General features: G+C 39.0%; 1 protein-coding gene across 4 annotated transcripts in view; it reads right to left on the bottom strand.

Annotated features, from left to right (window-relative positions):
• Window positions 1-1,039: 1,039 nt before the first annotated feature.
• Window positions 1,040-22,812, bottom strand: part of ATAD2 (ATPase family AAA domain containing 2) — a 29,947-nt gene continuing 8,174 nt past the window's right edge. For 3 of the 4 annotated variants that reach the window (XM_014870140.2, XM_014870141.2, XM_014870142.2), the window contains exons 7-28: window positions 22,602-22,712; window positions 22,056-22,134; window positions 21,045-21,137; window positions 20,013-20,121; window positions 19,680-19,795; window positions 18,822-18,996; window positions 18,089-18,177; window positions 17,591-17,750; window positions 16,155-16,245; window positions 15,425-15,739; window positions 14,386-14,491; window positions 12,897-13,080; window positions 11,233-11,418; window positions 9,883-10,018; window positions 9,533-9,729; window positions 8,217-8,376; window positions 7,741-7,863; window positions 7,504-7,644; window positions 6,029-6,382; window positions 5,225-5,349; window positions 3,417-3,545; window positions 1,040-1,956 (exon numbers count right to left, since the gene is read on the bottom strand). In XM_014870140.2, the coding sequence (XP_014725626.2) occupies window positions 1,918-1,956; window positions 3,417-3,545; window positions 5,225-5,349; window positions 6,029-6,382; window positions 7,504-7,644; window positions 7,741-7,863; window positions 8,217-8,376; window positions 9,533-9,729; window positions 9,883-10,018; window positions 11,233-11,418; window positions 12,897-13,080; window positions 14,386-14,491; window positions 15,425-15,739; window positions 16,155-16,245; window positions 17,591-17,750; window positions 18,089-18,177; window positions 18,822-18,996; window positions 19,680-19,795; window positions 20,013-20,121; window positions 21,045-21,137; window positions 22,056-22,134; window positions 22,602-22,712 (3,218 nt within the window). In that variant the 3' untranslated portion in view covers window positions 1,040-1,917. The remainder of the gene's footprint in view (window positions 1,957-3,416; window positions 3,546-5,224; window positions 5,350-6,028; window positions 6,383-7,503; window positions 7,645-7,740; window positions 7,864-8,216; window positions 8,377-9,532; window positions 9,730-9,882; window positions 10,019-11,232; window positions 11,419-12,896; window positions 13,081-14,385; window positions 14,492-15,424; window positions 15,740-16,154; window positions 16,246-17,590; window positions 17,751-18,088; window positions 18,178-18,821; window positions 18,997-19,679; window positions 19,796-20,012; window positions 20,122-21,044; window positions 21,138-22,055; window positions 22,135-22,601; window positions 22,713-22,812) is intronic. The other variant, XM_088178979.1, reaches the window with a different exon arrangement.

The following is a 22,812-nucleotide window of genomic DNA, read 5'->3' on the forward strand; positions in this document are numbered from 1 at the left end:
AGGCGGCGGACACCGGGCGCGGGGGCTGCCCCGGCACCGCAGCGCCACAGCCCGGGGCCACCGGCGGCTCCTCGGCCGCCCGGGGAGGAGCGAGGGCGGCAGGGTCGGAGCTCCCGGGCGGCAGCCGCGCCCCCGCCGGCAAACTTCGGCTCCGCGCTGGCCTTGCCGCCGCGCCCGGGACGGGCCGTAGGGACAGCCTCAGCCGGCCCGGGAAGGGTTTCTGCCGCCGAGGGAGGACACGTAAGGGTCCCGAGACCCAAACTAGGGAGAATGAACACACAAGTAGCGGCTCTAGCGAAAAAGACACTTCCCACACCTTGGGTGGTGGGGTTTTTTTTTAAAGAACTTGGAGAAAGGAGACCTCTCTCCCTTTACTACATACAAAATATTTGAATCAATGGTTGAGTTTAGCTCGCACTGCCCAGTTCTCAAATACGTTGTTTCCTCTATACTATTTTTTCTCATCACCGTATGCTGTTTTGGGTCAGACAGTAAAATGTAATGGTTTCCCCTGAGAAAGAAAAAAGAAAGGGGTAAACCCTTAGCTGTTCACAGGTAGTTACAGAAGATGAAGATTTACACAGCAGGGTAAATTTTTTTTAATTTAGCTGCCTAGGAAAGGATCCTGACGAACCTAAGTGACAGGAAGACATGTGTTCAAAACAGAAGTTTTGATCTCAGAAATGCATCTGGTTCCTCAGTTCCTCACTGTCAGTTTTCCATATAGTGCTCTTAGGGGATGCACTCAATAAGGTGCCTGCCGTCCCAAGTCACATCGAAATTGGTGATGGCAGCCAAGGAGGAGATCAAGTTAAGGACATTAGTTCATTTATTACATTTCCAGTGTCATAAATTTTCAATTTAATTATTTTCTCTCTCCTGAGCTTGTCTTTGCTGTATAATCCCTACACTGATTAGAGAAGAAGCTGAGCAGATGCCGTTTTTATTTTAAAATGATAGTATTTATGCTGGTGCCTTAAATGCAAGATTATCAATGATCAAAATTTTCTGTGATTAACATAGAGCAGACAACCCACCATTAGAAAGAGATGAATTTTTTATTAATATCCACTAAACAATACAGAGAAAAAAAATCTGCATAGCACACTAATGTTTGAACAAACACAGTAAAAGGACACAAAAAGAGAACACTACTGACAGAGGTAAGAAACCAAACACACACAAAGAGGGATTGCACAGTTTGGCGTTCAGTATTGCCACATGTTGTGTATGTGAAGTGACAGAACAGAAGAGCAAAGGGTCATGCCACATGTTTTATCACTATTTATATAAAATTTTGTTCTCACATAGTTAAACTTTGTCTTATTCTTTTTTTTAAATATCAAATTAACAGATACATTTTCTCTGCAGGTTTGAAGAGAAGTACTTCTTCAAAACAGAGTGCTGCTTTGCTTTTATTTCAATATATTTATCACCAACAATATATTCACTTTTATATAATGAACAGATATAATTCTTTCCTGGTAACTAGAAAACTATTTACAATTGAATTTAACGATAAGCCATCTGATGAACTAACAATTTGTATTAAAATGCTTTTCTCCAGTATTGTCATTATTACAAGCATGGCTAAACTTTCAAAGTTACAGTAGTAAATTTTGCTTTGTTTCAAGTTATGTTTTCTTTTAAAGAGAGGTACTGAAATTATCTATTCAGATCTGCTGAGTTCCAAAGGCAATCACAGCAGTATGTCACATTAAAATACACATATCCAAAAGGGAAATATCAAATAAAAATCATTAAATGACTTTATTTGAGCTTTCTTAATAAATTTCAAGATATATTTGTATAAATATATATATGTAGACCTAGTATTTATTGAACAATGCAAAGAAAAAACAGCATGCAATAAAAAGAAAACATGACAGAGTGCGTCAAGTATGCTAAAATCAAGTATCATGGATAACTGAAGGCTGTTATTTCTTTCTTCATTGCCTAAGAAGAAAAAAAAGACAAATCAGGAGTCAGCGTGGATACAAACTTAAGAACCCTGTTTACTACTTCATCAAAATAAGTGAAAATCTGTACACACAATTGTTAGTAATGATTTAGCCAATACATGTGCTGCCACCATCACTGTTGTTCTATACTCACTGGCTCCAACACATCCTTATGCACCCAAGATAGAGAGTAGGCTAGAAACACTGCAGGGATCTGTGTCAGAGGACTATGGATCAATGGTGCTTTCAACAATTAGAGAGGAGATAGTTCCCAAAAAGCCACAGCTAAAAGCTGAACTGTTCTTTTCTGCACTCTGAATAAATACTTGTTAAAGTCTCCATCTTCATACAGTAGAACTCACTCCTGGACTGACTTGTGCAATTCCTCTGAATAGGAAATATTCTTTGGTTAAAGCTCAAAGAAACAGAAAACAAAGAAACCAAGTTCTGTCACAAAAGCTTACAAGCCCCAAGATAACAAGCATGCTAAATCATGTCATTATGATAGATGAGAGAAGGGTGCATTTTTCAGGAATGGCATCCCTGAATCCAAGTAATCCTCACTGTTGCACAATCAGAGCGAGAGCATCTGATCTGACTCTGTCAGATATGAAAGCAGAAATCAAGATGACCAGGACTCAACAGAAGAGGCTTCTTGGCTTTTTTAAGGAAGACTGAGATACATAGAAGAATTTTACCTATTCTTACGCATGACCACCTGGAAGACAAATGGATTCAAGGACTTTGAAGCTGAAGACTGGATATCCAACCTCTCTAAATCAACTCAACACTGGGAATGTCAGAATGGGACCATGTGAATATGGGACTTGTGGAATATTTCTGCCAAGTTCTGACAACTTGGAAATCCTCTCTTAGAGGAAGAGATTACAGAATGTGACTTGTTAGCTTTAAATCTTCATAGACAGGAAGGTCCCCCTATATGAAATTAAAGATGCTTGAGCCATTCTAGCTAAAAAGGAAGTCTGGTGAGACTGAAGTCTCTCATTCTTGTTATGCTTCATACTTAGTTTCTTTTCAGGAACTGAATGACTACTATGCAAGTGTTACCATGTGTGAATGCCCACAAGAGGAGAACGAGGAAGTGACAGACTGAGAAAAGCACCCTCCTTTCACAGCCCCCCCAGCACTGAAAAGGTTCTGGAGCAGGAGTGGTGACAGACTGAGGTTAACTGCTTTGAGAGGGCTCTGGGGGGGACCCATCGTCTTCAAGCCTTTTCCTGCTGAAACTGCCAACAGCTAAGCCAAATGCAACAACAATTTTGCAATATGGAGAAATGTCTTCCAGACTGTAATGAACAAATCTTGTAACACAGGCAACTAAAAAGCAATGAGTAATACTAAATAACCATGATGTTGACAGGGAACACGTCTATATGCATAACACACACACACCTGTAATGATGACAGAAAGTGCTACAAGACAAAAAAAATTACCTTTACTAATTCATTTTTGTCACCATCTTCCCGATGTTGGTAAATGCACTGGCTAAGGACAGCATATAGTTTTTCCATGCGAAATATACTGACGTTCTCAGTTACCACGGCAATAGAATGCAACACTTGCTGAAGAAAAAAATGGAAACCAGAGTTCAGAATAGCACAAGATAAGCTGCAAACAGAAACGGTAGGACATGGCACAGGTTTATGGCCAACTTCCCATGCAAAACTTTTTAATTGCTGCCACATAAGTGACTGCACACTCTTGTATGTGTTCATCAAGTTCTAGGCCTATTATCAAGCAAATAAACAAAAAAACCTAAACAAAAAAACCAGCCCAAACAAAACCAAGCAGCTACAGCTTGGAGGTTCACCCAGCTTATTGTCTGCAAGTGAATTCCAAAGAGGCTCTCAATACAAGCAGCAAGTTCCAGTGGCACCCATGTTAAGGAATCAAGTTTTCTGAAAGAAGCATTTCATGACTGTAGCTCTGTCCTCACAGCTGAAATCTCTATAACAGCTTTATGGTACCATCTCTCCAGTGGGCAGCATCTTCAGTGCACATGCTGTTGGCACCCTGATTCTAGAGAAACCCATGTGGATTCCTTACACAGGCAGACATGAACAACAGCTTCCTCACAAGGGAAAGCAGAGGGGCAGGCACCAATCCATCTCTGCTCTTTCATGACCACTGACAGGACCCAAGGGAACAGCAACAGCATGAAGTTGTGTCAGAGAGAATTTAGGCTGGATGTAAGGAAGAAGCTCTTCACCCAGAACATGGTCAGGCAGTAGAACAGGTTCCCCAAGAAAGTGGCTACAGCACCAAGTTTGGCAGAGCTCAAGAAACATTTAGACAGTGCTCTCAAGCACAGGGCAGGATTGCTGGGGGTGCCCCTGTGCAGGGCCAGAAGTTGGACTCTACCCTTCTAGGTCCCTTCCAACTCAGGATATTCTGTCATTCTATGGACACAACCCCATGAAATTTGCTTGCTTAGGAAGCCTGTCTTAAAAAGTTAATTTCTCTCTTCTCACTTCATTTCTTATGGCAGGTAAACAGCAGCCCCCTCTGGTTTGACCCACCTCAGGACCTCAACCTGGCAATTTCCTGAATTCTCCTCACTGCAACATCTCCTGAAGAAGACCAGGTCCATCTACTCTCTCCAATTCATGCAAAGGAACCTCTGACTCCCTGCAGCTAGGCACATTTTTGACCCTTTCTCCAACTGTATCCTAGGATAACTTCTCTCCTACAGGGCACTGGAAAAACCTTGTAACACTGTATACCTATATGAAAGCAAAATTCTATTACTGTATTTTGAAAGTGTTTAAGAGCAGGTATTAGTATTTTATCCAGGATGACCTTTAAGTCAACCTGCTAACTTCAAGTCAAAAGTCATCTCTGGTAAAAATCAAGGTATTCTTCCAGTTCCTAATAAATGAAAACATGCAAAGAGCAAACCCAAACAAACTCCCAGTCCATCATAAAAACTGCCAAGACACTAATAACCAACAGCACTACCAGCTTGCCAGTGGGCTACTTTAAAATTTAACATGCCCTTTTCCATTAAAAATAGGAGATAATCCAGTCTCCTAAATTTAGTTAGCCAAAAGCAAGAACAGCAGTCTACACCAGCTGTGAAAACAGTTATAGTCCATTATAGGTTGAATTATTTCACCAGCTATATATCCTTCCTATACTTTATCTGAATTGGCATTGGTTAACAATTGACTCAATCTACAACTCTGTATGTAGCAAGAAAATGTCCTACTTTGGTATTAACAAAATTAAAATTTAAACTTACTTTGAGCTCACAGTAATCCACAAACACTCTCTGTGTGCCAACTTTCACTGCCTTCCCAACACATCCCAGCTGTTTCTCTTCCACCTGAGAAGATCTTGCACGAGTCATACGGTGTAACCACAAATCTGGAACGAAAATAATTTCTTAAGTCAGACTTTCTCTCTCTTTCTCTGAAACACAGTATGAGGGAAGTACCCTGTACTTTGAGAAGATAACCTCTCTGCAACAGAGACAACTGTTACCATTTTTCACTGATAAATGCTTGACGCTTTTACCGCCTTTCTGGCAAAAATCTCTGCTCCATGAAAATTAGAAACTTGAACACAAAAAAAACCAACACTAGACAAAAAGGCAGGGGAAAACCAGGGAAAAAAAATCCTGTTGCCATTACAGTATTGCACTGTAAAACTCCGAAGTAATTTAGGTTGGAAAACACATCTTACACTGCAAACACTAGAACATAACTCTTCTATTCCACACATGACCCTGAGTGCACACTGCTAGAAGTATGGCTCTTTAATTTATGCTTCTAATGGCTGGAAAGATCCTCACACAATAAAAGAAAGCCAATGATTGTTTTTCAGTTAGGTACCATTTGAAAAACAAACTGCAGAATCAGAAATGCAGCAGCTGCAGAAATACACAAGTTTGGCTAGCATAACTCGAGGGGCAGCACCATTATGCAAGAAACACTGCGTGATTTGAGACAACTGAGAACAGAAATCAAGAAGGCTAAAACCTGGTAGGTAGTATAACTCTCCTCAGGAAGAAGGGGGTAAATGACCTGTTTGACCTTTCACTTACTATTTGAACCTCCATCTTCAGAAGTTCCAGCTTTTTGACAATCTGGCATCTCACTCTGCTCTCTTAGGTCTGAATGTTCTCTCCTTTTTCCAGAAGGAGATTTACCCACAAGAACTCTCTCTCTTTCATTTTCTGTCCCATTTTTCTGTCGTTCTTGAAGTACATTTTCATGTTCTTCAATAGGAGTATCCTGAGAGGATGCAAATTCAGTGCAATCTGTGTTAGATTCTTCATTACTCTCTACTTCATTTTGGTCTTCAGGAATTTTATTCTCTTTATTGAACTGAATATTCCTCTTCTTCGCTGCAAGACTTGAAGACTCTCTATTCCTTTTGCGTTTTCTTCTTGACTTATCTACAAAGAGATACAAGCAAAAGTAATCCAAAGCATTACCACAACAAGAAGCATACTTGTCTTACTTATCTGACAAGGAAAATGACCAAATGAGCTTAAGTACCACTGCCCATCTCTCCAGATACACATCTAGAGAAAAAGTTGCAATTTAATGGGGTCAGTTAGCTACTAGATTTTAAAAAATCCAGCTACAGAATTTAATTCACAAAGCCATCAGATTCAAGAGGTTATGAACACAAAAGTTTTACTTTACACAGGAAGTCTTACTCCAAAGCAAGATTATTAGGTGATTTAGTAAGTGATCTAATATGTGAACAACAGAAATGCCTTGGAAGATGAGCCCTCAATCTGTAAACGTCACAGAAGTTAGACACACATTGGGAAGAGCTGAAGGGGCACTTTTAAGAGAGTATTTCCTAGAGAAAAAATTCCTCCATAGAGACTTATACCTCATAAGCTTTCTGATTCAGTTAATCTTGTTCAATACAAACTTGTCACTTTGCCTTTCAGAAAACCCCACCATTCTTTGTACTCATGGAGTACCACACAAGGCCTATGGGTTAAGTCAGTGGCAAAAGTCCCAGACATGCCAGCAAGATCAGGAAATGTCACATCATGTAATGTGTTTTAATTGAAAAGACCCAAGGACCCTTTTTGCCATGTCATTTTCATGGTAAAACTGAAGAAATAACCTTTCCTTTACATGTCTATGATTATTGCTCCCTTTTTTCCAACCCTTTCCCCGTCAATTGGAAATCACAGGAATAGAGTTGAATGTTTGAGGGCAGGGAAGGAGAAAAGACTGTTCCTTATAACTAAAAACTAGGTAAGCATTCAAACTGCCATACAACTTTTTTCATTTTAAAAGGAAGCAACGTAGGAGCCATCAAATATCAGTTGGGCTACCAAGGGCTGTGTCTTACAATGTCTACCAGCCATTGTACTTGGACTTTACAACCATACTGAATCAATGACCTCTGGATTTATCCCATGTTTTGAAGCATATTAAAAAATTCAATGCCTCTGGCATGAAGAACTAGGCATCACAGGAACCTGTCAGGTCACAAGAGCAGGGGCCTTCAACACTTTCTCCAGGAAAGTCTGAGTAAAACACAACATGCCTTTAGAGCAGGGGGTACTGACATCCACAGGCCTTCCTAGCATCTTCAGTTTTTCATTACACTTTGGGTCTGTTTTCTTACACCCAGGAACACAGTCCTCCTTTGGCATTTCACAGATATGAGAGGAAGCACAGTCTGAACCTTGCAAAAAGGAAGAGAGAGCAGAGAATGGTGTCTTGCATGGCTGGTTACAAATACTGAGAGAAGTCTTTAAATTCTCAGTGCCAAAGAACATACCTCTTTGCTTACGAGATTCTTTGATTTCTTGGCAGCGTTGTTCAAAATCTTCATCCATTTCCTCCCTCACTATGGAATAGGCAGTATCTCTCAAAGCACAGGCTCTGTGCCTAAGGAGACGATCTGAAATTTTACAGTCAGAATTGAGTACTTTCTATCAGCCAATGAACCCTTTACTTTGTTTACTTAGAAAGTTTTTTCTGTTGTCATAGGTAGGTTCTGAAAGGTTCTCAGTCAATCTTCAGCATGCCAACTGGTAAGTAATTATTAAAGCAAAAGCAGTAGTTTCCAATCAACATGTCTATCACAATTTCATGCCAAATAAGTTTATTTGATGCTGCAACACTTACAACCTGGCCAGAAATGTTTTCTGGGGATCTTTTAAATTATCTAATCCCACATCTACTGTACACAAATGACTTATCAACTTGTACATTTAAAATTTTTACAAATCAGTGATAAAACCACATCCTCACCTCCAGGATCTTTAACTGGATTGTACTCTAAAGCATTGCTACAGATTAGATCAATGTCTTTTAGAAAGTCTCTTGCGGTTGGGTACTGGTGCATGTCAATCTTGGACAGAACTGTGGAGAGGTCCATGGGTTGTTTAATAACAGCATTGTAGTCAGGTACCTACAAAGGAAATATACATGCTCAGAGATTTAACATAGCAGCCACCAAAAATAATTATTTTCTTAAAGCCAAATACAGGACTTCTTAAAAATCCCAATATGACACAATCCAAAGATGCAGAAATTACTCAATTCGTTTCTTGAAAACAGAAAGGCTGTTTCAGATGGCTTTGAAGAGACAGGCTAGAAGAGGGGAAAACAAAGAAGCAGGGAGGCCAGAAGAATGAGTGGGGAAGAGAAGGGAACAAGCATCCAGACTGGGACTTGTTTCACTTCCTTTCAAAAAATAACAGCAAAAAAACGTTTCTCAGTGAAGTCACCTAGAGATTCTTTGGTTTTGGCAGCAAGAAAAAGGCTGCAGGAACTGCACCTTTGAAGCACCTGTCCTAGGCACCTAGAATGAGATAGCTGGACCCAGATTATTCTGATCTAGACACTACAAGGAAAGGAAATAAGTCAGTGGACATCTGGGGAAACAGGACCTTGTGGAAAGGCAAAGTTATCTCACATCTCCAGCTGACTTGGAACTATGTGCCCCGGCCTACACTTCCTTAATGAATTAAATGAGAAGCATATGGGAGGAATAAAAAAGCACACAGCTTTTATAGTTGATCTTCTACCAAGGAAAGCCTCCTGAGAACAAAATCTGAAAATCTGACAAATTGCTGCTTCTACTCCTATTCTTGCAGAAACTATCGACAGAAAATTAAAGAACTTTAGGCCTTATTAAAACAGCCCTAGAAGTACTGTTTATAGCTACAGAGAAAAAAAATCTCTCCTTTTTAGTGCTGTAATACACCAACATATCAAAGCCTTTTCACAAGCAAACTGAGTTGGCATTTCGTATAATTGGCACTTGGACTAGATGATCCTTGTTGGATGATGCTTCTAATGGAAATACTCTCAAGTTTTAAAGAGGCTTTAGAAGGAACACAGGGACTTCAGCAAACACTCAAATAACAGACATATGAGTGACCCAAAGAGTTAAAAAAAGTAAAAACAAAACAAAAATTCACTTCCCCTATCCTGGAGATTGATAATACTATGATCCTAAAGACAAAGACAAACCTTCCTAGAAAGAACACACCACCACTGAGGAGCACACACAGAGAGAAATTGTGAATACACACAGGTATTGCATATCAACACTAATTTACCTCCTCTGGGTCAACAGGCTTTGTGAATGCCCTGAAACGTCTGTCAATGACAAGTCTGTGAGTCACATCCCTTAAGTAAATCCTGAGTTCACGCAACGTATCCTCTTCCTGCTCCTCCAGTTGTTTTATTTCTTCCTCTGTCAGCTGGCGAGGCTTAGGTGGTGGTGCTACAGGCAGAACTTCCAATGGCTGCCGAGCTTAAATTAGTTGGAAAATTGTAGTCGATTAATGGTACTCAAATACAGGCACATGAAAAAAAATTGATAGAAAACTACCCCCTAAGGAAACATTGTATTGTATTTGTATCGTATTGTACTGCTAGCAAGGTTTTTTATTTTGAATATCCTCACCTGAGTTGTTTTTTGATGCAGGAGGTTCAGCAGCTTGCTTCATAACTAAGTCCTCAAAAAAACTTCTTCTTTCAGCACAAGTAGGCCACTGAATTTTGAAAACTTCTTCACAATCGTTATTAAATAAAGCTTTTATCTAAAGCATGAACAGAAAGGATATTTCAGGTATAAGACCACACACTTTTTTTATATTCTATTCCAAAAAGGTGACTACCTTTCTAAACTACATTGTATACTCATCTGGTAAGAAACTAAAGTAATCTTCTTGGCTTTAAAAGGCTACATTTTAATAGCATGGCAAATTAAAACACCTGCTCTGAGGAATAATACAGTCCAGAATTTAGGCTCCATGAAAAAAAGATGTGATAAACCACTGAGAGAGTTGACAGTCACCACTTCCAAGGCTGGTTATTTTGTATTTACCTGCTTTCCTGTTCTTTAGCTGGAATCTTTATGGCAGCTGAAGAACAGGCAAGGTTAAACATAAGTGACAGCTCTTGGTTAAGGGGGCTTTTAAAATTTTATTTTAATTAATTTAAATGAAGTGTCTAAAGTTGCATATTTTGAGGTTGTACCCTATTTTTCCATCTCTATTACCAAAGTGTATGGAAGTAATTTCAATCCTTATGTTAGAAAGCATTTATTAACAGCACAAAAAACTTTTGCTGCCAAGACAAAATAAGCAGAGCATCATATTCACATTTTGAACACCTTCCTTCAGCACTCTGATGTTGTTTCTGAAATTCCAGTGCAGCTTGAAGAGGGGGACAGTTGTACCACCACAAATGTCTAGAAAGCTCAGCGTACAATCTTGCTGAATTTTGTTAAGGAATACAACTAAATTTGATTTCCAAGTTACTTAAACGGAAATTGGACTTTCTCGTTACATCTGGTAGGTGAAAACTTGACGTACTGTAAAGATAAACTGAAATAATAATAAAACTATTTAAATTTGAAATGCCATTCCATCAATAACAGTGTTAACACTGTACTTTTTCAGTAAAAAGATCTTTCCTATCTTGAGCACTGTATGTTCTTCACTAAGCACACACCTCACCATCTTGAAGTCACCAAAATGATTGCCTGAAGCAAATTTGTACATCTGTCTAATAAGCATCAGTGTGTGAGAAGGGTGAGAGTTGGGTTGAAATCAATCTTTTTACTCAGAAACCACTTTAGACAAATGCTTTCAGCATTGTCTTCTCTAAGCAAATTTTAAGAGACTTTTAAGAGGGTTTGGGTGCCTAAATAGTATGAATTTGCTTTAGAGTGGCATGGCATTCTCATGCTTCAAGGAGTTATAAACTAACAAGCAAAAAAGGAATAGTAAAAAAAAGTATTGATAAATACCTCTTCTGGGAGATCTCCATGTTTCACATCAGTTGTTGCAAGGAGCAGAACCGGAGCAAACGTTGGAATGTTCTGCAGTAGTGTCATAAAAACAGCTTTCACTGTAGTTCCAACAGTCTCCCACCACACAGCGATTTGTGGGACATAAATGATACTTGGTGCTGTTCTTTGGGCTTCTCGCATCAACTGGCAAAATGAAAGCTCAGATAAGAAAACTACATCCTGTAGAACAGGATACTAAATAATTACGCATCAGTCAAACTAACTCATGAAATAGGAGTGTATGAAGTTAAAACATCAAGATAAAACCAATAAATGAACTACTCCTTAACAAGGTAAAATTTTCACTTTGACTCAAACACAGACATGGCTACACAGACAGAGACAGACTTGAATCTCTGCCCAATTTTAAAACTACTTAGGTGTAAGAGAACTCCTGAAGAGCCCCAATCTGGTGGTGTGCCTGAAAAAATAAGGCTAGTCCTTCAGCAAGATATATTAGCTTGGAGAAATTGCCACACAACTGCAACTATACCAATTTCAGTTCAGAGCAGGCATATTCCCAACACAGACTCTGGAGCACAGACCCAACAAACAAAGACCTATGTGAGAAGCCTGCTTACAATGTATAATTTCAAACATATTTTGTAAGGGGTGACCATTCTTTTGTCTGCCTGAAGAGCTAAATCACAACTTCTTACAACCAAAGGACCCATCAGACCAGATGACATGCTGGGGAAGATCACAAGCCACTGCTTACAGATGGCACCTCAATCACAGGAGACAAAATGCATCTACTGCTAGAGGAAAGTGACAAATTTCTCCATGTGCCCTCTCAGATTAGCAATATTCAGAGAGCGCCCGTCAAAAGGTGGGAAGCGCACATGGTATATCCAGACAGTCACTACACGGGGTAGTTACATGTCCACAGATGAAACCATCACATAATAATATGAAAATTGCTCCTCCTATCTGACAAACGAGCCATGAAATATGTCTGTCCTGACTCTTACAGCTCTCCAGTGCTGCTACTAAAGATCAGAATATTTTAACACAGTGATGCCAAACAACAACAATTCCCTGCCTAAAACTAAAAAAGAAGAAAACCAGCACTTAATCTGGTTATATTTAATCTTCCTAGTGATGGAAAACACTAGTGTAACAATCTAATTGTTATATGAATTTTAATTCCTTTACTGCATGTACTGCAAGCTGTGTATGTAAAAAATAAACCCCTTCCCCCCAAACCTTGACTGTCCTACAAATATAATTAAAAAATAGGGCTTCAGAAAGTGCATGATGCCGTCAGGCTGATGCCATCCCCTGAGAGCACAGAGGTTTAAGAAGCAACGAAGACTTATTCGATCCAACACAGACCAGCAGGATTTTTGCCACAGAGTGCTTGATTAGCAGCACCTCCCATCTTCCCAAGCTACTAGCAATACCCTTGCTGCTTCCTTTCAAATGAAAAGCTTGACTATGTACAAAATCCTTACACAGTACCATTCCATCTAGAAAAAAAAAAGTGGTTTTCCACACAGAAATAAACATAACAGCATATTCCAACCAGGCCTCCTCCATTAACAGTGAATTTTACTTATTTCACGAGTTTATATATAGTATTCAGTTTAAGAGTCCTACCAGATTAATGAGAAAAAAGATACCTGTGCACATGTTTCTTCTGGAGATGTGATGCTAACAAACAAAGCAGGCAGGTCTAGAGTATAAACAGGAAACTTCTCCAGGGCATGGATTACTGCAGGTGCCAGATGAAAAGCCTGCCCACACCCTGGATCTTCAACTAATAAGAACCGTGGCCTGAAAGATGTTGGCTGGCAACGAGGATTTCTACAACAGTAAGAAGAAAACAAGTTTAAAAACAAGTGATTAATAGGCACACAGATGTTGAAGTTTTTTCCTATATGCTTTTTTTTTTTTTTGTAAATACAATCCATGTTCCACTAAATAATAGGCTGGTCTGCAATTAGGAAGACTATCAAAGCCTGTTTTCTCAAAAACTGGTACTATGCCTCCACTAGGAAAACCTGCTAGTCCCCAGCATGTCTGCCATTCCTTTAGCTGGGTTAAGTAAGAGCTCTTAAATCCTTCAAGGAAGCTGTCAGGCCAAATACACACACTCACACACAACACTGGTTAGTGACCTGATGGGATAGAACAACAACTTTTTTCGAAGCACAAACCAATCTGGGTCTCTTCACTCAATGTACGCAACCATTTTCAATGGGTCTTGACTTTAAGTGACTGAGATGTGTATTTGCCAAAGTCAACTCAAGTTTGGCTCTAGTGGCTGGAGATAGTGGTAAGGAAGAAGCAAACCGACATTTCTATGAAAAAAAAATTAACGTGGGCACTGAAACACATTAGCTGTATCTGAAGCAGCACACAGTTGGATTGGTTAAAATACTTCTATGGTTTCCTCTTTAAATTGTCTATTAGTTTCCTAATCATCTTGTTTTATGAGCATGAAACACACTTGTGAAGAGGTCTGGGGGCTTTTCTACCTCAAGATTTGTACCTATACTTGCTGAAGTCAGAGATCATAGAGACCAAGCTCAGGAGGTCACATTTTCTGGACAGCACAGCACTAGAAAGGGAGAAGAATAACTGACCCAACAGTGATAACAATAATCTACTCCTTCAGCTGTTAATTTACACAACTTCCACAATAAAACATCAAAAGATTAACCAACTCTCTAGGTTAAAGGTAAAAAAACATAGACATGGTGTATGTTTCTCATGGTGTTTTATCAAGCCATTTCTCAATTTTATTTCTGATTTAATAGCCTTGGAAGGCAGAAGGGCAAAAGATGGCTACACAAATCCTTACAGGTTTTTTAAGCTAAAAGGGCACACAGTGCATTTTTTGGGTCTTGAAACTTTGGATTAAATCAACATGTTCCAGTAATCTGTGGACCACTTTGACTTAGGCAAATAGGGCTGGGACAGTCAGTTTGATGGGCCAGGGCAGTATATTTGGTTAGAACATTTAGTAGCCAGTTGGATCTTTACACTGCTTGCAAATATTGACCAACCCCCCCCCCCCATCACTCCTTCATCCACCACTCCTCACAATAGAACAGTTTACAGACCCAGACATTTTAAAAATATAAACATAAAGGGGACAAACAAGACCTGTTTAAAGTGAGGAATTCTGCCTTTTCACGATCAGGCATTTTCTGAGTTGGATTCTCTTCAAAGATTGATGGTGATTCCTCTTCACTTTCAATCACATCATTTCCTAAAATAAGATTTAAAGAGGAGAGCTTTGTTGACTTTCCTGAATAGTTCAAACCTCACTCTTTCATTAATACACCTTTGAAATCCGTGCAGGAAACCATTCTCTTGTATTTTGTTTGAGGGCACACACTGAATGCTATTCTCTGAAGGGCTCATTCTACCACAGCTGTAAGGAGACTGCACACTTTCTACAAAGCTGTCTTATGTCCCACCATTTGCATAAGGTTTCTTTGTTGACAAAAACTCGTGAGGTTTTATTTTTTTCCTTGGAATAAATTTGATTTGGAACAACTGTACTTCCTAGACACCTGAAAAACCCAATGAGGCCATTGCTTTTCCAAACAGGTTCTCCCACCAGATGTGAGGAAATTACGTGAGTGTAATGACCACAGACTTCCATTTGTCCAGAACTAGTCAGAGTATAAAGACTCACACAACTTCTAAATAAGGCTCCTTAAAGATCATAAAAGGATGAGATAATGGGAGGTGGACAACAGAGGGGGCACAATTATCTGTCTCCCAGCTCCAGGGCTTTTACTGTGCTGGTGGGTCCCTGCCCCTGTTTGATCAATGCAAACAATCCCAGCTCTGCTAGTGATACTGGGAGAACACTCTCCAGAGATTAGCACAGTAATTAACTATTCACAGAGCTTCGTTAATCAAGAGAGTGTATCAATATTGATTTGTTCTCACCAACTGACAAACCAAACTTGATCAAGGCTGATGCAGTCAGGAGCATGAGCTCACCTATGCTATGGAAGCCAAGTCCTAAAGTACAACTACTAAAGCACTGCATATTGCAAGTCACTCACAGCTCCCATCCAGGTTATAAAACTGAACGGCCATTATGGCTGAGAGGTTTATGTGTGTCATCGAACGTATCAGAAGCTTTTGCTTTGGCAGAATTTTAAATGAGTGGATGTTGCTGTTATACCTTGCTGTTGGTCCTTCTTCAGTGCAAGCTCTGCATGGGGAAATACTCTCTGTAAGGCTTGTAGAATTCTTTCCAGTGTGTTTTCTAACAATGGTTTTAAAATAGGTGATAGTGCTCGCCCAGGTGAAGCCACAGCCCTCTGTGAAGCTGGAACAGTCTTCTGCATGGCCATGACAAAATCCTTTGCTGTTATTTTAATCGAAGCGATGTCCAACTGCAGTTTCTCACTCCTTTCATAGATCTGAGGATAGCGGCGGCGCAAAGCGCAGAGTGCAGCTTCAGCACATAAGGCTTTAATATCAGCACCACAGTATCCTGATAAGCAAAACAAGAATCAAATGTTATGTCAGGCTCAGGCAACACCCAAGTCAAGGCCAAGATTTCTAAAGTGCAACAATGAAAGACTTGGCATTTAGCCAAAAATTAACAGCGTAAGACATAATTTAAAGAATTACTGCACTACAGAGAAGTTTTGACATTTGCCCCACAGCCTGATTGCTTCCTTAGTGCAAGGTATCTCATCTTTCCTGGGAAAGATGGCCTAAATCCATTGAGTATTCTAAAAAAACCCAAAACCTGAAAGCAGCATCTCTCTTGGTTTGCTCCCAAGACATGCCAGACGCATTACTGCCTTGCTCTACAGCAAGGCACAAGAGCTCAAGTACTGCCTGGAACAAGCTCTGGTTCCCCAAGGCTCAAGTCATGCAGTAACTGACAGTTACTAACTCACCAACACATTTCTCAGCCAGCTCCTCAAGAAACTTGTCCAGTGGCCTCAGGGTCCAGTCTCGTGTATGAATTTTGAAAATCTCTTTTCTTGCCTGAAAACAGAACACTCGCATTATAGTTGGCTCTACATTTTCTCTTCAAACAACCACAACACAAAATCCCCAAAACCTTCACACTAACACAAATACTTTTCTGATCTGCCAAACTGAAGTATTTTAAGGGTCCTGTTTTTTCAAGCAGGAAATTTCCTAGTTCTAAATTTGTTACACTAAACTCTTGCTGAGGGCTGCAACGAAGTAAAAGGCATTCGTATCTTCCATTAAAAGTGAGTTTTCACACGTGTGAGATCTAGAAGAAAACACTGTAGTAAAAACCCCCAAACTTAACTGCAAACAGATTTTTTACAGAAAATTCTCAAATTCAGCAAAGTTTCATAGTGGCAGTGCCATTAGTTCATCAAATTTGCTCTTCTGATAACTCATGCAAGGAAAAGTCCTAGCACTCCATTCCCAGTTGCTACTGTTACTACCAAGTAGAATAATAATGACTCAATAATTATTGAGTCATCCGGAAAATGTCAAATGTTTCATATCCCCATCTCTGATCTTAGCAAGACTTCCATTAAGTATTTAGTGGTACATGGACTAATTATGGCAGATTTCTTAAATTCTTCCACAGTGGGGAAGTGTGTATTAGATCTGTTTCATGGCACCTCCTCTCCTGCTCCTGAGAGCAGATAAAAACAGGAGAAAAATGTTTGTGTTAAATGCACTGTTTAGTGCACTTTTACCAGCATTCAATTCGGCACTTTCCAAAAAGTGCTATGAAAAAGAACTCCATGATAGCCAGAAAGGAAACAAAAATTGCATTCCAGTTTTGCTCGCTACTCCCACCCATAATATCTTTTCATTGCCTATTGTCATTGAACTAGAAGCTTCCCTAGCCCTGCACCTGTGCAGTGACTTCACATTTTTGTCCAAGTCCCTATTACTGAGTACCAGTAAGAACATCAGTTCCTAACATACTTAATTGGTTCCAGCACCAGCCTGGATCAAAGTTTTTGTTACTAAAAAAGAATTCTTTTCTGCACACCATTTCTTTCAATTTCACAGTGCTATAGCAGTACTTCTTAACTAATTCGTTAAGTCATTTTTAAACATTTCAGTGAGTAGCAACACATTTTCTTCACTGGTTGCAGAGAAACCAAAACTAGTAATTAGAGAACTAACTACCTATTACAATCATCTTAATGATATATATTCAGTGCCAGGTCTGCCCTCCACAGTACAGCACAATCTCTCCAGTGAGCCCTCTTTTGTCCAAGTAGTACAATACTGAGGAGACTTTCACTGCTCCATGATCCTGCTGTGCTGCAGGGGTTTGTTACAAAGATGGACTCTGCCACATTAAGCACTGAGGTTGAGTTGAAGCTCTGACCTCTTTGTTTGGCAAGCTGAAGAGAAACTCGCGATCAAAGCGTCCCGGTCTTCGTAAAGCAGGGTCTATAGAATCCAGCCTGTTGGTGGCTCCAATTACCACAACCTCTCCTCTGCTGTCTAAGCCATCCATAAGTGCCAGAAGTGTTGATACAACAGAGCTAAGACAAGAATATAGTTTTTACTCAGTAGTTAATTTTCTTCAGTTCCAAATAATCACCAATGCTCACTCAGAAAGGACAAGCTCTTATTGATAAAATGCTGATAAGAAAAAGATAAATAATTTTAAGATATAACAAAACAGATAAGGTAACACAGATTTTGTGCTGGTATAAAGTTTAGTGAATTGTTTTTAATTACTATTTAAAGATTATCTGAAATTAAGTAGTACTGAATTACTAGTTTTCAGGATAAATGAATGTGCCACATCAAGTTAAATAGGTTGTGGTCTTTTCACAAAGATCAAGCAGCTTCTCTGTTGATACAAAACATGCCCCACCTATGAACTTGGTCTTGTTTACTGGACCGTACAGGAGCAAGACCATCGATCTCATCAAAGAAAATAATTGAAGGTCGCATCTGGTAGGCCTACAGTGAAAACACAGGAATACTGACATCAGGAAAACAGCACTATTTGGAGGAGAAATGCATAAACAACACTGTGGTTGCAAAGTCACTGGAAGTAGATTTTTCAGACCAGTATCAGGGATTTCTACTCATTGATCTAAAGTAGTGAAGTATCCTGTGTAACAGAAGGCAGGAGCCTTCAGGTCAACTCACTGGGAGTTGAGATGGGTGACAGGAAACAAATCACACCACTGGTTTTTACAGCTATTTGGCAATCACCAAGAACAGAGCCAGGACTTAACTGTATTACAGGTTCTGGAATCAACTTTTGTTACCAATTTCAAAATAACCATGCTTTCAGCCTGCATTTGTTTCCCTCTGATCAAGTCACCACTTCTTGAAACCTTTATTGCAGCTGTTTGGATTTTTTCTTTCCTGAGCGAAGGACTTGGGGGTGGGTGTGTGCTGCTTTGCAACGTTCTCTTGACTGCTTTACTAACTTTTCTTAATGCATCTCAAGACTTCAAGCCTCTAAAAATGTTACTGAAAAAGGTAACACTGACACTCTCACTTCAATGGAAGAGTTGACAAAAAAGACAAAGTTTTTCTTGACCACAGAAATTTAGTTACAATTCAGACAAACATAATGCACATTTCAACCATACCTGATCAAATAACAAACGAAGCTGTCTTTCTGATTCCCCAACCCATTTACTCAGGCAGTCAGCACCTTTTCTCATAAAAAAGGCTACTCTCCTGTCACCTTGGCTACATTCATTAGCAAGTGCACGAGCAACCAATGTCTTCCCAGTTCCTGGTGGGCCATAGAATAAACAGCCTCTGCAATTAAAAAAAAAAAAAATTACCTAAGAAAAATATCACAGAAAAGTATCTGTTACCACCCTCATCCCTGAACAAAGCTCTCTTCATTGTTTGTTATACTTTTAAAGTTACCAAAAGAAACCAAAGAATCTGAAGTCCTACTTCAATATACCATTACTGAGTGTTGCTGGCCTAGAATATATAAATCTAAGGATTAAATCTCTAATAATTTCATTTAATAAAATAGAACCCATTCAGCTCTGTAAAAAGTTGACAGACGCATTTTTAGCCCAAGCACAGCCAGCACTGCAAGGTTCTAATTACAAGTCCAATCAATTGTGAAGCTGATACTGGAACTCTTGAAAAAAAGAGTTGGTGGGACAGTTAATTTGACTTCCACAAAACAAACTGCAGTTGAGTACTACTTACAGACTGATCAAGTCCACTTGCGTGTAGAACTCAAAACCACTCCACCTCTCCCTTTCTGAGGGCAAGACACTTCACTACACTGCAAGTCTTTTAACCTATAGGTATGCTGGATTCCATCCATTTTTTAAAAATGACTTTTTTCCTACTGCTAAAAAACCCCAAAAGCATCAACAATTAAAATTCTGAAGTGCGGAAATATAACAATACTTCAGTTGAATATTTTCTGAAAATAGGTGAATTAGAATTTTTCAGTTTTAAATGGCATCTCTTACCTTGGAGGTTGAATTTTGAACCTCTCAAAGACTTCTGGATAAAGCAATGGAAAAACAACCATCTCTTTTAAAGCTGAAATGTGGTCAGCAAGACCACCAACGCCATCAAATCGTACCTAAAGATGAAGACAACAGAACACATTTTAGATATTAAAGCTGCAACCTTGATAAAGTTCCATCAGAAATTAGATGTCAGCATAAAGGAAACATGCCAAGTTTCAAACTGCTTGAAACAAAACGAAGCAAAGACAGTTACAGACAGCACATTACTTTATGAAAGCTTTCATAATTACTGAAAACGTCTCACTGACACAATGAAGTAAAAATACTCACTGAACAATCTATTTGTACTGGATCAACATCAGCCAGACTTGCTCCAATTTTTATGCGATCTTTGTGAACTCCCTTTAAGTCACTTTTCCGAAAGTTGACAGGAAGAGACCTGATTTGAATCAAGGAAAAAAAGAAAGGTGCTTTCTAACTTACAATGCGGATTTTTGATTTTCTAATAATAGCAAGTGAATTAAGATCTTATAAGTTAGTGTAAACTTCCTGAATTGTTAAATATCCATTCCAGCTGTTTTATGTTTAATGTCCCTGAGTAAAGAAAGGAAAATGGTCAGTCCAGATATTAAACTGAGTTAATTATTTTAACAACTCCTAGCACTTATAAATATCCATGCCAGTCAGCAGAGCATACGTAGGAATACAAGCTTAGAACAAGTTATTCCTTATGTACAGACCATGGACTGATAATGATTAGTGTGAGGAAGAAAACTGCCCCTCCTGACCCTCAACTACACTGATACTTTTCAAACACTTCTAACTTCTACATTCAAAAAGTTACAGCCCAAGATGAGACTTATTTCAGTTGGTTTTAACATTATAAAGGCTGCCTATCATCGCCAGTCCTTCCCAAAGCCCCTGGAACCTGTGTGCCAATAGACTACTCTGAAAGACATCTGAGACATCAGGCTGAAAACATATCTGCAAGACTGTCACCAAAATAGTTTTTCCTAGAGCATTTGTTAAGAACCCAAATCTCTGTCATTTTCCTCTATTTGTAACATCCTCTGTTGTAGTGGCTTTCTCTCTGAATCAGCTACTGTAAAGCACAGGAGCAGCAGAATTTTACATTAGGAAATTTGGAAGTGTTGCTACCCTCACTCCCACCTAGAAATCAAATTGCTTATTAAAATCAATGCTAAAAATCCAGTTGGAGAGTCCAGCTACAGTTGTATCAACAGATACAATTGCCAGAATTTAGAAACTGAACAAGCTGAAGATGGTAACACTTCACAGTTAGGAAGATGTAAAGTCCTCCCAAGTAGTCTTCTTCCTCCCCTGTTCTCCAATTGCACTAACCTTCTTAAATTTCTGTTCTTCCTCTGCCTCTCAAAATCCTCTTCATCATCAGATGAGGAAGAGGAATCACTGCTGGGGACTGTGTGTCTCCGTCTGCAAACATTCAAACAAACAATTAAAAAAATTAAACACTAAGTAACATCAAAACTTAAGTGAACACTATCACAGCTTACTTTGAGATCCAGTAAATTTCCAGATTATTTTACTCCTTTTGAATCTGATTTCCAACTACATTATGCGATTTTCCTCGTGACAGCAAAATTTGACTTTTATTAGGAAGGTAAAATGTTTAACCAGTGTGCAAAGAAATTTCTTGATCAAGTTACTTTTTGTCCACATGCTCTCACACACAAATCAGTTTCACTTAGCATTATGTATCTACTCTGTGAAATACCAACCTTTTAATTTCAAAACTCCCTCCTTCCTAACTGCCTGCTTTCAAGGATACTAAAAGTGCTCCTATCTAGCGGGGAATGGCACTGAACACTTGCAGGATGATAAATCTACTTGTCATTATCACTGCAATTTGCAATTTAGAATTTAATTTCGCATTTTTCTTGCTTTAAGTACAGTTTCATATAGAAATCTGGATTGATTCCAAAGAGAAACCAGAATCAGTACCTGATTTAAAAAATTCACTAAAACTTTCATACTCTCTCTAACTCAATTGTTTTTAATTTTAAGAAAGTTCCGTCTTTCAAGATAAAACGGTCTGAGTGTTTCAGAGGGAGATTTTCAGCTTCAATTCCAGAACAAAATAATTCAGTTATACAATCTCAGCCATAACCCTCATTATTACCACAAAACCTGAATTTTCTAATAAAATCTAATGGCCAGTAAAAAGGATTGGTTTCCCGCCAATATTTGCTTTCTTTATACTCTCAGACTTCCACAGCAATAAATATACTGTTAATATCTTACTACCATGAGTCCAAAAACCCTTGAAAGCAGTATTCAGTCATGTGACTGACAGCACTACAGAGAAAGAACAATCACTAACCAAACACATACCTGTTAGTTCCCTTGCATGAATCTCTCTGTCTGACAGGTGAAGGTCTATCTGAAAAATACATCTTGCGTTGCCTTGGTTCTGTTGAAAGCAAAAGCATTGGAATAATGTTACAAACAAGTTTAAGAGAAAGCAGAATACTAAAAAAGGCAGAGAATGGGACATATATCATCCATCTCTAAGTTCCGGGGACATTTCAGAGGTGGGGAAGAAGAGCTTGTTTTTTAAAATCAGTGTACAATAAAAGCAAAAACATGCACACCTGAGTATTAACAACTGAAAACCATAAGAGTAAGGTCATCAAGTCTGTTTAATTACTATTCTTTCAAGGACACATAGGTAGCATTTTTAATGAAAAACAACAATATGGATGCCAAAAAGCAAAGAAATTGAACATGCACAGGATATATGCCTTTAACAAAATTGCAGGTAAGATATTGAAATAGAAGTTGAGTATGTGTACGTATTTTCATTCTTAAAAACTCCTGGAACACTCTCACTTCCATGCAAGGAATTAGCTCTTAAGAGAAGTTGTGCCTACAACTTACTTTGCAATGGAGCTTGATAGCGCTCCACAGTTTTCCTCTGCCGAAAGGAGTAACGCTTCTGAGTGTCTTCACCATCATCTTCTTTGGCTTCACTTTCTTCTGAGGAGCCCCCTGCACATCAACATTACGTTTCACTGTTTAAGTACCGTTGCAAATTGTATTAAATTCAAAATGCACTACATGTGTATTCCCACCAGTCCACAACCTTTTC

The sequence above is a fragment of the Sturnus vulgaris genome, chromosome 1 (genome assembly GCF_052056855.1).
Source record: "Sturnus vulgaris isolate bStuVul1 chromosome 1, bStuVul1.hap1, whole genome shotgun sequence".
NCBI classification, from domain to species: Eukaryota; Metazoa; Chordata; class Aves; order Passeriformes; family Sturnidae; genus Sturnus; species Sturnus vulgaris.